Source organism: Nomascus leucogenys, chromosome 9, assembly GCF_006542625.1.
Source record: "Nomascus leucogenys isolate Asia chromosome 9, Asia_NLE_v1, whole genome shotgun sequence".
Taxonomy (NCBI): domain Eukaryota; kingdom Metazoa; phylum Chordata; class Mammalia; order Primates; family Hylobatidae; genus Nomascus; species Nomascus leucogenys.
The window spans coordinates 82,273,290-82,287,762 of record NC_044389.1 but is presented as its reverse complement, the minus strand read 5'-3'; the positions used below and the strand labels follow the sequence as shown (position 1 = coordinate 82,287,762).

Below are 14,473 nucleotides of genomic sequence, written 5' to 3'. Positions count from 1 at the left end.
TAAAGTATTAAAACTATTAAAGTAGCATTATTACATTACATGGGCTAGCCCTTTTAGTTTATAGATGTTAAATCCTAAAATTGATGTTGTTACTAAAAATACAATTTTAGCAGAGATTGATAGATATGCTTCTTTTTTTAGGTATGAGTTAATACCTTGGTGTTGTTTGTAAGTACATTGTTTGGATCTTTGATTATACTTTACCTTTGAAATAACTCATAAATGATGGCTACATTTCTGAGTCACAGATTCTTTGAGAATCTGAAGAAAGTATCTCCTCAGATAGATGGATCATTCACCTAATTTTTCATTCAGCAAGGTATACACACCATTTGAAAGCAATCTCTGAATCCCAGTTTTAAGAAGCTTGATTAGAAGAAAATATCCAGAGTATTGTATATAATTAATTTCAGTGTAATGTGTAATCATCCAAAAACAACTACCTAATGAGATCTGTTTGCTTGTACAGTACCTATGGCAGCCACCGCATGGGATCCAAAAACTATTTTTAAAATATTCTGTATTGCAAGAGGCTTACAATCTAGTTTAAGAAGCAAGATGTATTTATGAAGTGATTAACTATTAGAAGTGTCAGAATAAGAATAAGATAGTTCTTAGTTTTAGATTCAAAGCATTACAACTTGTAAATTGGTAAATTTGTAAATTTTAACAATTTTCTGGATTAGTTTCAGGTAGTCTTTTTCTTCAGCATGACATTAGTTTTTATGTGGGGCAGCCTTTTATAATATAAAAACTTTGCTTACCAACTTTTACTCATTTCTTTTTCAGAGATTGGAAATGCTTATGCTGTTTTAAGTAAATTCTGGTAACCTGTGTAACATTATCTCTTTTGGATTTGGGACTGTGAGATGGGAAATAGAATTTTTTTGTTATGAAGGTAGCAAAGTGAAATAGAAAAACTGAGGACTGTCTGTATTTATTTAAAAACTAATTCAGACTTTATTCTGGACCTTGGGGATATTGCCATGAAAGCATAAACACAGTCCCTGTCTTTATGGAGTTTACTGTTTTAGGGGATAAATTGTTCGGGATAATAGAATGAAAGAATAGCTCATTCAGGCTCCAGGGTGCAAAAAAAGATTTTTGGTATAGGCTGCATAAAAAGAGTGTACTTATTTGCTAAGAATAATTTGACTTTGCATGAGTTATTTAACCTTCTTGAATTTCAGGGCCCTCATTTGTAAAGTGGGGATAATAACGGACAATGTAATAAGGTATTGGGTGCAGAGCCTGGCAGTTCTTAGGTACTCAATAAATGGTAGCTACTGCTATTGTTATTGGTTTAAACCACTTGAAGAATGGCTTAAGAGGCAGGATTTTAGGAGATGGAGCACAATGTTAAAAAAGGAAGATGGATATTCCTTTGTTTTCAAGGCAGTAGAGAGTCTTGTCTGTTTGGTATAAAAAGTTGTATTGAGAGATAATATGTGTAATTGCAAACAATATATATCTTTAAAAGAACTTATTTTTAACAAGTTTCTGGATTAGTTTTAGGTAGTCTTTTTTTCAGCATGACATTAGTTTTTATGTGGGGCAGCCTTTTATAATATAAAAACTTTGCTTACCAACTTTTACTCATTACTTTTTCAGAGATTGGAAATGCTTATGCTGTTTTAAGTAATCCAGAAAAGCGAAAACAGTATGATCTCACAGGCAATGAAGAACAAGCATGTAACCACCAAAACAATGGCAGATTTAACTTCCATAGAGGTTGTGAAGCTGACATAACTCCAGAAGACTTGTTTAATATATTTTTTGGGGGTGGATTTCCTTCAGGTATTTTAATGTAATTATAGATACTATATTTTATGAAGCTACAGAGTCTCACCTCCAGTTACGTTATTTAAAGATGTATCTACCTTTTCCCCTACATTTCTTGTAGTGTTATGATCCTGTGATGGTTTTTCATGAAAGCAGGAGAAAAAAATTAGGGTTATTACTTTTATAATAGCCTGCCTTTTTCCTAGAACATATTTTAATTTAAAAAAATGAAGAGTACAGATACTCTGTATTTTATGTAAAGCTGAAAGGGAATGTAAGCAGGAAATGTAATGGCAATGTCTTAGGTAAGTACTATTACAATTATGAATGGTTTTCTTTACTTAAACCTGGATGACTATTTGACATTGCTTCTCTAGAGATCTTTGTAAATATTTTATCAATAACATTATAGTTGGCTAATTTGGATATATGTAGAGGTACTCATCTCTATTTCCATTTAAACAGTAGAAAATCTGATTCATAGGTTATATACAAAGTAAGTGGGTTTTTAAGTTTATATTAAAATAGAAATAGCTAACTTTAACTAGACTATCAAAGTGAAATATTGTAGTGATACTACTAAATGGATAGATTTTATAGTACCAACATAAATAGTATTAAACTCCACTTACATTTACAGTAAATGGTCACTTAACATAAGGTTTTTGGAAACTGTGACTGTAAGTGAAACAATGTTCTGTATAACAACTAATTTTACCACAGGCTAATTGATACAAACAACAGTTAAATTGCTAAGGCATATAGTACATCACGTTTACTTAAAGTTGCAGTTTCCAAGGACCTCTTGATGACGTTAGGTGAGGACTTACTGTACTGTGAGTTGTTATTGTGGATATCTATTTTCCTTGAATGTAGCTCCTCTAAGGTACTTAAAATTATAGCTTTAGTCTTGTTTACAAAATTTACTTGAGGTGCTGAAGTAAATCCCATTCAATATTAAGAGAATCTTCATGAATGTAGCAATGTAATTGGACCTGGTGGCCCTCTCTGAATATTATTGAGAAAGGTTGTGGTCATTTCTTTTTATTTTTTAATAGAGACAGGGTCTTGCTCTGTTGCCCAGGCTGGAGTACACTGGGGCAATAATAGCTCAGTGCAGCCTCAAAATCCTAGGCTCCACCAATCCTCCCACCTCAGCTTCCCAAGTTGCTGGTACTACTGGCGTGTACCACATATCTGGCTAATTTTTTTTAAACTTTTTTGTAGAGACAGGGTCTTGCTATGTTGTCCAGGCTGGTCTTGAACTCCTGGCTTCAAGTGATCCTCCCACCTTAGCCTCCCAAATCCTGTGCTGGGATTACAGAAGTGAGCCACCATGCCCGGCAAGGTTGGGCTCATTGATAGGACATTTTGCAAAGCACCCTTGAAGGAAAGAGGATATATAAATGCAAATTAATGACTGAATATAACCTGTGTTTTGACATGTTAGAATACATAATTACAGAAAAATTATTAAAACTAGTAATTTTGACTGGAAATATACTAGGAACAATCAGAAATCTTTCAGGCAATAGTAAATTTTCTTCTGATACTTGATTTGCAGTTATTTTGCTAGTTATAACATAGTTTCTCAATGGTAGCCATTTCTGATTGGTCATCTTATATGAAAACAACTTGAATGTTTATCAGCAAGAGAGTGTTTGAATAAATTGTGGTCCATCTATACCAAGATATATTATAGGGCTATTTTTTAAAAATGAATTTGAATACTATCTTTTGATTTCTAGAGATGTTTATGATTCATTGATAAATGCAAAAAGCAAAGTTTCAAAGTAATAATCCAACATTTATAAAAACAACTAATCATAAACAAAAGAGGTTTATATCTATGTGTGTAGAGAAACTCTTAGTCAAGTTTTCATAAAGAAGGAACTTCTACCTGTAAAGGAAGCAGATTGGGAAGAATCATTCATATTTCTGTCCACCCTTCACTTACAAGAGGAGAGGGCAATAAGTATTTACTACTGAAAATACACATGCATTATTTTAGTAATTTTTTAAAATTAAAGAAAAATGTGAAAGAAAATGTATTTTTTCTGATCATAATTGCTCTCCCTAATTTAACCTTGCTTTTAATTTTTTAGGTAGTGTACATTCTTTTTCAAATGGAAGAGCTGGTTATAGCCAACAACATCAGCATCGACATAGTGGACATGAAAGAGAAGAGGAAAGAGGAGATGTACGTTTATGACTAGAAATCACAAAATGGCAAATTTCAGCTCAGGAAAAGCAATTAGAGTTGTCTGAAAAGAGGGCAAGTAGTTGTAGGAAATAATGAGTTTTCTCTTACTAGAGGTGTTCAGTAGAGACTAGAAAATCCTTAGGGACATTGTAGGAATAGGAGGAGAGGTCAGCCAGGGGTGGTTGGATAGTATGACCCCTTTAGATTTGTTATTCTATGATTCTAATGAAGGTACACCTGCACTATGCATGTTGTGAAGGTAACTTGTTATTGTTGGCCCTGAAGAATTTAGAATACTGAAAAACTTGAATTGGAGGTAACTTTCCTTGTTCTAATGCAGTTATACGTAATTGCCTATAGCAATTTAATTACATGAAGTGGAAAGGTAAATGGAAAGAGCGCTAGACTAGAAATTAAAAGGCCTGGCCCCCAGCTTTGCCACTCATCAGCTCCTATCTTCTACCCTCTTATCCAAGGTAAAAAATGGTTTTACAGCCTGCAGCATATTGATAGCATCTCTGTGTGTGTCGGGGGAGGGAGTCGGGAGAGAGAGAAATAAATGAAGACTTCCTCATCCATAAAATGAAATCAAATTTTATCAGTGTTTTTCAAATCAGAATCTCCTGGTGATGTGCCTGGACAGTTATATTTAAGAATCACCCCATTGGTATGGTTATGCAGATTTGAAAGCACTGAATTAGATGATCTCAAATGCCCTTTTTGCCTCAAAATGTATGACAACTGTTGGATTATTAACAACTACAGTTATATTACAATTTGTTATTCTTTGATGATTTTTTATAGGGAGGTTTTTCTGTGTTTATCCAGCTGATGCCCATAATTGTATTGATCCTCGTGTCATTATTAAGCCAGTTGATGGTCTCTAATCCTCCTTATTCCTTATATCCCAGATCGTAAGTAGCTAAATGAAGTTTTACAAAAATGAATTGTTGCTATTTCTGACCTAGCTTCCTTTAAAGAGCTTGTGCTCTTGCAAACTTTTAAGTGCCAAATCTATTACTGCAAGTGTACCAGATTTTAAATTTCTATCTAATTTTTATAATAGTTACTTTAAGTAATAAATTTGTCTTATGTTGTTAATTTACGTTTCTATTCTTCCACTGTGGATAAGGACAGAAATGCTGTATTTGAACTTGATAACAATTTAATGTGGTAGGTAACGTGTTGACATTAAAGGCAAAAAATACTCTAAAGGACAGAACTAAAGACAGAAAGAGCAATGATTGATGTTACATAGATTTATATCATTAAGGGGGAAATGACTTTACTCTTCATTTTGCAAAATATCAATTAAATAAAAACAAATATTACTTTTTTATGATGTATTTTTTTCACCATATACTTTATGTATAAGAGGTCAGGAAATAAAGGAAATTTAATACAGCATGCAATCTAGACAACTTTAATACAGTGAACATAAAAGAAACTATAACATCATATTGGCTGTTATAGCAGCATGAATAAATAAAAAACATATAAAGAAAAAATAATAAAAATCAGTGATTTTACAGTATTAAAATCACATTGGTCCAAAAATAACAATTACCTTATTACTTCCAAATAAGATTTTTATTAACAAAAAATTGAGATAACTTTATAAAAACATAGTATATTTAAAAGTGTGGTTACTTTTTGTGACATGAAATCATAGTTTTAGGCAATTTGAGAGAACGTAAATAAATTACAAATTGAGTATTTCTTATCCAAAATACTTGAGACCAGAAGTGTTTTGGATTTTGGATTTTTTCAGATTTTGTAATATTTGCGTATATTTTATGAGATGTCTTGAGAATGGTACCCAAGTCTAAAAATGAAATTTATGTTTTATATATACCCTATTCACACAGCCTGAAGGTAATTTTATACAATATTTTTAGTCACTTTGCACATGAAACAAAGTTTGTATACACTGAACTATCAGAAAGCAAAGGTATTACTATCTCAGCCACCCATGTGGACAACCTGTGGTTGTTTGGCATCATTCCTGACTCTGAATTTATATGCTACTGATAAGCAATCACTTTCTCTTTTTTTTTTTTTTTGAGACAGAGTCTTGCTCTGTCACCCAGGCTGGAGTGCAGTGGCGCGATCTCAGCTCACTGCAAGCTCCGCCTCCCGGGTCCACGCCATTCTCCTGCCTCAGCCTCTCCGAGTAGCTGTGACTACAGGCGCCCGCCACCACGCCCGGCTAATTTTTTGTATTTTTTAGTAGAGACGGGGTTTCACCGTGGTCTCAATCTCCTGACCTCGTGATCCGCCCGCCTTGGCCTCCCAAAGTGCTGGGATTACAAGCGTGAGCCACCGCGCCCGGCCAATCACTTTCTTACTCTAATTCACATATAAGTATTTAACAGTGAAAAAATAATGTGTTCAGGGTTAAATAACCAGCATATTAGCATCACTAGAATACCTGTGTGAGCTGTTAAACAATAGCAACGACAAACAACTACAGGCTTTTAGTTTCCACCTATGATGCTGTGTTTTGATTAAAAGGTGACCCATCACATGAGGTCAGCTTTGGAATTTTTCACTTGTGCCATCTTGTCGATGCTCAGAAAGTCTTAGATTTTAGAGCATTTCGGATTTCAGAGTTTTGGATTAGGGAGGCTCAACCTGTATTAGCGATATTAACTTTTCAATGATTTTTAATTGTTTTTGTTCGCTTCGTTTACAGTAGCATATTGGAATGTCCAATTTTAATTAAAATAATGATGCATCTCTTTTACAGTGGAACAGGGCAAACTATTAAAATGCAGACAGAAAACTTGGGTGTTGTTTATTATGTCAACAAGGACTTTAAAAATGAATATAAAGGAATGTTATTACAAAAGGTAGAAAAGAGTGTGGAGGAAGATTATGTGACTAATATTCGAAATAACTGCTGGAAAGAAAGACAACAAAGTAAGTTTGTCATGTTTTTAACATTTTAAAACTTATTCACAGTCTTTAGAACTGATTAATGTAGATTTACCTATTCAAGGAATGTTCTGGAATTCCCTGGCACATAATTGGAGCACAGTACTTAAATGAGATCATGTGTTTTATATACATGTGGCCTAACACAGGAATTGACACATAGTAAGGCCTTAATAAATGGTACTTGTGTATTGTTGTTATCCATAAATATTTGGTTGAATAAGTAATACCAAATTTTATTGTATTGATAATATCCATCATAAGACACATCATTCTTTTATGTACCACCAAGAAACAAAAAAATCCTGGCAGATAAACTATGTCATCAATTTTAAGATGCATCCTGTTTTCAGAGTTAAGTTTGAAACTCTTTATTAATTTAGCTTTTGTATTTAGAATTTAATGTACAATGAGTTTTGTTGACATTTCTTTTTTCTTTACTTTGTACACAGAGAGGCTCTTCAGAACACTTAATTTGCTTAGGCTTTTCCAGCCTCAGTTTTCTTAATTTAAGGAACAGTTCCATCTATAAAGATTGACATAAGAATCTGCTGAGATGTTGCATGTGAATTGAGTGTTGTGGTTCTTGTTTTTGTGACCATTGTTATGAATAATGATGTAGACCATATAGTGTAGTGTTAGGAGAACTGACTTTGGAATTAAACTGAGTAAAGTTGAATCCTAGCTCTGAAATTTTTAGCTGACAAATTGTAACCTCTGTGAGTTTATTTCATGTGTAAAATGGGTGATGATGAGTGGGAAGAGGAAATAATGGCTATCATTTATATAATGCCTACTGTTTCAGTCACTGTCCCAAGCACGTTATAAGTATTAACTCATTTAATCTCCACAACAACCCTGTGAGATTATACTCATTTTACACAGGAAGAAACTGAAGCAAAGAGAGATTACTAACTTGCCCAAGGTCATAGAGGTCGTTTGTGATTCAAAACCAGACAATTTGTCTCTAGAATCCAGGCCCTGTGCTCCAAAGTCTTCTCAGAAATAACCAACTTTATGGGGTTTGTTGTGAAAATTAAATCAGGCAATAAAGTACTTCACACATAGTAAATGCTCAGAAAGTGTCAGCAGTTATCATCATTTCCCCCTTGCTAGGGAAAAGTTGATAAAATGTAACTTCTAAGAGAGTCCTTAACCTCTCTGGTCTTCGTTTTCTCCTCTATATAGTGGCAGTTAGAGATGTGACCTCTTTGACTTCTAACTCAATGAGTTTGTGAAATCAGTCTGTCCTCAGTGTGGAGAAGGTTACATTAGACTAGTGATTTTTAGGTTTTCAGCTGGGAGTGAGTTGCCACCCTTCCCCCACCCCGCCCATCCCTAGAGATGTTTGGTAATGTCTGGAGATACTTTTGTGTGTCATCATGGGATGGGAATGGAAAGGGATTGCTACTGGCATCTAGCGGGTTAAGGTCAGGGATGCTGCTAAACATCCTACAATGCACAGGACAGGCCCCCCACAACAAAAAAATTATCCAGCCCAAGCAGTACTTTGAAATAATGGAAAGAATGCAGGCTAGGCATTGGAGAGTTGGATTGGAATCTAGACTCTGCCATTCGTTAGCAGTGTGAACTTTGGTTTATCTAAGTCTCAAATTTCTTCTTTGGGAACAGTCATCTGTAAATAGATATAAGCGCATTATGTGTAAATAAAAGGCATAGGATAATATTGATTGAGTTGTTAATCTTAGTCCAGTTGATTTAGTAAAGATTATTTCTGGAGATCTTTACAAATGGAATACTGTCTTAACTGTGAGTGTATCTTGAATGTGATCTTGACTAATCCATATAAAGCAGATGTCTTCTACTTTGGCCATTGTGTTCCAGAAAGTAACTGATTTCTTTTTCTGTTACATCTTCTTTAAGTGCTCCTAGTCTTTACAGGTATTAATAAACAGTGAAATGACTGAGAGTAACAGGAAAAAACAAGAAATACTCCTTGAAGAATTTTGATTTGTAGCTGTGCTGTCCCACACACTGAAGGAAGCCTCAGAAGTACTTACTTGCTGAATAGCAATATTACGATCATATAACAAGCATTTTTTTAATCTGTGTTCATTAGTAGCTGTGCTGTCCCACACACTGAAGGAAGCCTCAGAAGTACTTATTTGCTGAATAGCAATATTACGATCATATAACAAGCATTTTTTAAATCTGTGTTCCTTCAGTAACATTATTATATGTATTTTTTTAATTTAAGTAAACTCAGAATAAGATTTTAAGTTTTTTATTAAATACTTAAGTCTTGGGATAATCTGAAATCTTAACAGAAGGCCACAGCAAAAACAACCACTGGCATTATTGAAAAGCATATAATATTTTTAGGAAAAGAGTCAAAGATGATGCTTCAGAGGAATAGTTTTTAAACCACTGGGGAACAGGAGTAGAGAGAAAGGATTCCAACATGAGTTGACAGGATTCTATCCTTATTTATTTTCTGTGTTTGTTTTACCTGCTAGACTTCAGATAAAGTTTTCATAAAAAGTTTTTTTCCTACTAAAATGGCTTTTAGGAGTTGTATTTGGATTTTTTTTTAAGTCAGTTAATCAAAATATGTCGAAGGGCTCCTGTAAAGCATCACTTGAGCTTAAGCAGCTAGGTGACAAAAATTTCATTCAATTAGCAAAATATTTTTCTTTGTTAACAGAAACAGATATGCAGTATGCAGCAAAAGTATACCGTGATGATCGACTCCGAAGGAAGGCAGATGCCTTGAGCATGGACAACTGTAAAGAATTAGAGCGGCTTACCAGTCTTTATAAAGGAGGATGAACTGGAATTTTTATTTATACCTTTTAGCGTACTCTTTATTTTTTCTGTAAGTTTGGTTTCATCATGAGAGATGAAGGAAAAGATTTGATACTGAAAACTAAACTGAACAGTTGGTTCCTGAAATCTTGGACTGTTTATGACCTACTGGCTCCTTTAAATAGTAACTGAAAACTAAAATGGAATATTTTAGTTACGCTTCTACAATTATTTTCATTTTAAAAGCTTACATGATTCCTAACTAAAATGTCTTGAGAAAGGATTATCACACCTGTAGCAATTTCCAGTTTTAGTGATTCCCCATTTTTTCCCTTGTCATGTAAATATTTATGGAATGATCATTTTGTGTACATACAGGTTACTGCTTTTTTATTTAAATTCTTTTAGTGTTTAGCTCCATGAGACACTTCAGTTTAAATTGATGGAATAAATGTTATATGACACATTTACATTTTCCTTATCAAGGTGTCAAATATGTGGACTTTAAACAATGAAACTTTTTCAAAAAGAAAAAACAAAAACTTTAACTTTGTGTAAAATCTTATAGTATTATCAGCTTAGAGGGAATTGATATTTTTAATATTGCCGTTATATTCCAAAATATATATTGAGATAAATGAACTGGTGTAGAATATCAGTTTGCCATTTAGTTTTATGAATTACTATACATATACATGCATAGAAATGAAAATACTATACTGATAGATTTTAAAGAAAATATGAGGAAATGGCTATAAATATTAAACTAAAAGGGTCTTCAACAGTAAAGTGCAGTTATGTCATTTACAATTCCAATACTTTAAAGGCCACCAAATTTTGATGTATATGTCCTTGAAGGGCTGCTAAAATTTATAAAGAGGACTCACATTTTCCCCCATAGGAATTTGCAGTTTCTTGGTGATCATTTAAGCAGGATCCAAAGAAGTTCTTCTACAAATAAGTAATAAGAAAAATGAGTACTGAAATACAGCTTTGTGCCTTTTAACTCTATGCCAACTCCTAAACATATAAGTAGATTACAGTATACTTATCTGATCAGAGCATGATCTGTTTGGCCACATGCAAGTGTGAGCAGAAATATAGCAGCAGGTAGAATAGTAATTTAAAGCAAGTCATCCTTTAAAAATTCTGAGCTAAAATCTATTCACCATTGAGTAACTGAATTAATCCTATAGGAATAAGCTCCTTGTAAGTAAATCCATAATATGAATTAGAAAAAAAAACAGCTGAAAATTGAAGTTTTTGGTGCCTGTATACTGGATATGAAACTATTTGATTTCTAGTCTTCTGTGTTTAGCAGTTGTAATATTTTAATGATTTTGCTTCATACTCAGTTAATGGAACATAAACATATCTTTGATACTTCTTTGTGAGTGAGAGAATGCTAGATAGGGTGGCTTTGTTCTTTGTTTAAGTTTTCTTTCTGAATGTAGTTAATTTATGGCATCTGTTGAATACAACTGCTAAAATGACCTCTTAAAAATGTTCTCTTGTATCCCCTTTTCCAGGTGAATCAATAGAAATGCCTGATTGAATTAGTAGGTTAAACTAAACAACATACTGTCATAGGAAAACTGGACAGCTTAACCAACTTGCTCTTAGAAATGTTAACTTAAAAAAAAAAACGCAGTGCTTAAGAGAAAATACAATTTTAAATATTTTGTTGAGCCTGTAGAGTAAGTTTTTAAAAAAATAAGTTCATAGCATTTTAATTAACTTTGAAAGTTCATATGCATCAGAAAATTTATGAAAACTTGAGTGAAAAAAATTTCATCTATTTATTTTTCTAATTTTAATGGCAAATTTACACTATTATGGCTGATAATTCTGTGAACTTACCTTCTTGTTGACTGATTCTTTTTCCCTTAATCCCAGCTTTAAGGAGATAGGTCTATTGTACAAAGTTAAGTGATACCATAAAGTATATATTATAAAGTCATACATGGCTTTTGGACAGTATTTCAGTTGCATTGCTGCATTCCATTAAATTTCATAAAATGCTAGGGAAAATGTGTTTGATAAAATTTTCTGCAGTGAGAAATGACAGACTGAGTGCCTGACAATTTAAGCCACATATGAAGTATGCAAGTAAAGATTCAGTCCTTAATGTCATCTATATCATGGTATAAAAGCTCAACAAGTGTCTTATAATTTGGAGTTAATTGTATAAAGTAAGAAGAGTTTAGATATCTTGAGATAAAAGATTTTCATGTTTGCTGCTTTTTTTTTATAATAAAAATCCCAACATTTTGCCATCTTATTTTTAGCTACATGAACTTCGCAATTTCATTGGCTCATTCTAATGACCACCTAAAAGTCCTCAATCTTTGAATATTGCTTTATTAGCTCCTCTAACTGGTATTCTAACAGTTTAGCAGCAGTTATATTTATTAATGCTTTACATTTTACCCCTTTTTGCATAAACACAAATACACCCATGCATATACACACAAACATTATTGTCCTTGTGAGGGTTTGGGGGAAATGAAAATAGTACCTTTCTCCTCTTCTTTTGATTCCTTAGTTCCCAAATAGACTGGTGCTAGTCATTTAGTTATTTGTAAATTTCAGAATGTAGTTTGATTAAATGTGAACTGAATTCTCAACAATGAAAAATGTCAAGTTGAATTCATCTAATAAGTGAAAATAATATATTTTGTAAACAGATTACATTTGAATGCCTAAATAAGTATTTGTTTAATAATCATTACATGCTTGTTTATGATTTACAAAGATTTGGTAGAGAAAAGTACAGTCCTTAAGGCATATATATGCCAATGCATTAAACTACTCAGCTTTTGTGTCAGCTCAGGTGTTCATAGGAACAGGAATGTGGAATACCAGCTTTTTACTTTAATTATAGTTTTATGCTTAATTTTTCTTCCAGTTAAATCTTTAATTACACTAGTATGTAAAGTAGTTACTGAGAAAAATGATTAAGTTTTTGATTTCCCTTCTGTTGATCTGTAACATTTTTAAATGAAGCTATTTAACACATATGCCATGCTAATGTTACTTAATGGATTCCTATGTATTTCATTAAAAAAAAAATCTCCCATCTGTATTAAGACAGCTAAATATTTCTTGATGTTGGCTTGAGGACCAAGTGAGCCATCTTGCCAGTTAAGCAAGTTTTATGTCAGAGGACCAAATGGTTAAGAGGAGAATTTGTACATTTGTTGAGCTTCCCCATGTGAAGCTTGGGTTCCGTACTATCCTATTACTATCCATCTTCATAATTAGTGAAGCAAACTGAAAGAGAATTCATAATCTTTTTTCTTATCTGAACAGAAAAACTAATGAAAATCAACAATAAATCTTTATTTTAATTTTCATTCAACAGCTGAAAAACCATGTCTGTTGACCACATTGGACCATTGCCTAGTTAAAATCCATAAAATTCTCTATAAACCAATGAAAAGAAACTTGTCTGGCAATAATTTCCAACATTTTAAATTCTAATTTTTAGTTACAAAGAAAAAGGATAGAATGAGGCTTTTCAAGGAATTTTTGCTCATCCCTTCAATTATTTGGCAGGCAAAACAGTCCTAGAATTCAGCTTCCTTTTTGGTTTTATTACTATTAAATAGATACTTTCATATAAATGGAAACACTTTTCCTCAAAACATTAATTCAAAACATACTCCTTATATTAAGGATTATAGCACCATATTTTTTGTAAATTCCCTATGTGTAACTTTTTCCTGTTGGTATGTGATTTTTTTCATTTAATATGACTATCTGCTGGTGTTGGGGCCAATAGATTTGTGAATATTCTGTGGATATGTCTATGTATAGGTGTATATATATATATATTTTTTCCAGCTAATACCTCAAATGTGTGATTGTTTAATATATACCACACTATGTTTGCACAGAGCAGGGCTTCCATTAGCAGTGGATACTTTTATTTCTAACTTTGAAAATCAGTCAACACAAATTCATTGGTGTGAATTCTTTCCGTTGCTCTTTTTCATATTTTAATGCAGAGATTCCTATTATAAGGCCCATGCTTCAAACACAATTATATCTTTCTATATCCAGCCATCTGGAAATATATAGGGGTCAGAAGTATTTCTTGAAATGTCCTTGTTTAGTAAGTTAGTAAAAACTGGGACGACTAGTTGCCAAGATGTCTTGTAACTACATAGCAGATGACATCTGGCATGGCAAGTCTCATTCACTTCAGCACAAGACTGTACATTTCAATCTGATATTCTACTTTGCCATTTAAGTACACCATTAAAATCATAGAGATTTTCAGTGACATTGGAGTATTGTAATTATTAGTTTCAAAAAATTATTTTGAATAGGATGATTAAACCAATGAGAAGAAAGAAACACAAATGATATTTTGCAGTTTATCTGTATTAAGAAATGCTTCTTGCCAATTTCTGGTATTGGTTTTTGGATTGCTACATAAGACTTTCTTTCCATTTACTTTATGTGTTTTTAAAAGCTGCAGGTAATTTTTAAGGTTTGATGGAATTATAATGGAAGCCTTGTATAAGTTAAACGAAACTGGTAAAGGAGAGCTTACTTTGTCTATAATGCATTCAGGATTATAAATTAGATTTTAAAATGAAATGTCTGATTTGTAAAATATTTAATGTTATATCGGACTTAAATAAAATTTTCTGTGAGAACTCAAAGTAAATGCATTTGATTTTTGATGAATGTTCTGAATGAAATATGAATTTTTGTCTTTCAGTCTCTGTAGTTTATCTTAATATATTAATAAAAAGGTCTGTTCTCACTGTAAAA

At 32.7% G+C, this 14,473-nt stretch overlaps 1 protein-coding gene across 2 annotated transcripts in view; it reads left to right on the top strand.

The window, feature by feature from the left end:
• The window catches only part of DNAJB14 (DnaJ heat shock protein family (Hsp40) member B14), a 48,465-nt gene extending 33,992 nt beyond the window's left edge, over nucleotides 1-14,473 (top strand). The window contains exons 4-8 of one of the 2 annotated variants that reach the window (XM_003257494.3): nucleotides 1,612-1,797; nucleotides 3,888-3,982; nucleotides 4,790-4,899; nucleotides 6,735-6,907; nucleotides 9,588-14,473. In XM_003257494.3, the coding sequence (XP_003257542.1) occupies nucleotides 1,612-1,797; nucleotides 3,888-3,982; nucleotides 4,790-4,899; nucleotides 6,735-6,907; nucleotides 9,588-9,712 (689 nt within the window). In that variant the 3' untranslated portion in view covers nucleotides 9,713-14,473. The remainder of the gene's footprint in view (nucleotides 1-1,611; nucleotides 1,798-3,887; nucleotides 3,983-4,789; nucleotides 4,900-6,734; nucleotides 6,908-9,587) is intronic. The other variant, XM_012499397.2, reaches the window with a different exon arrangement.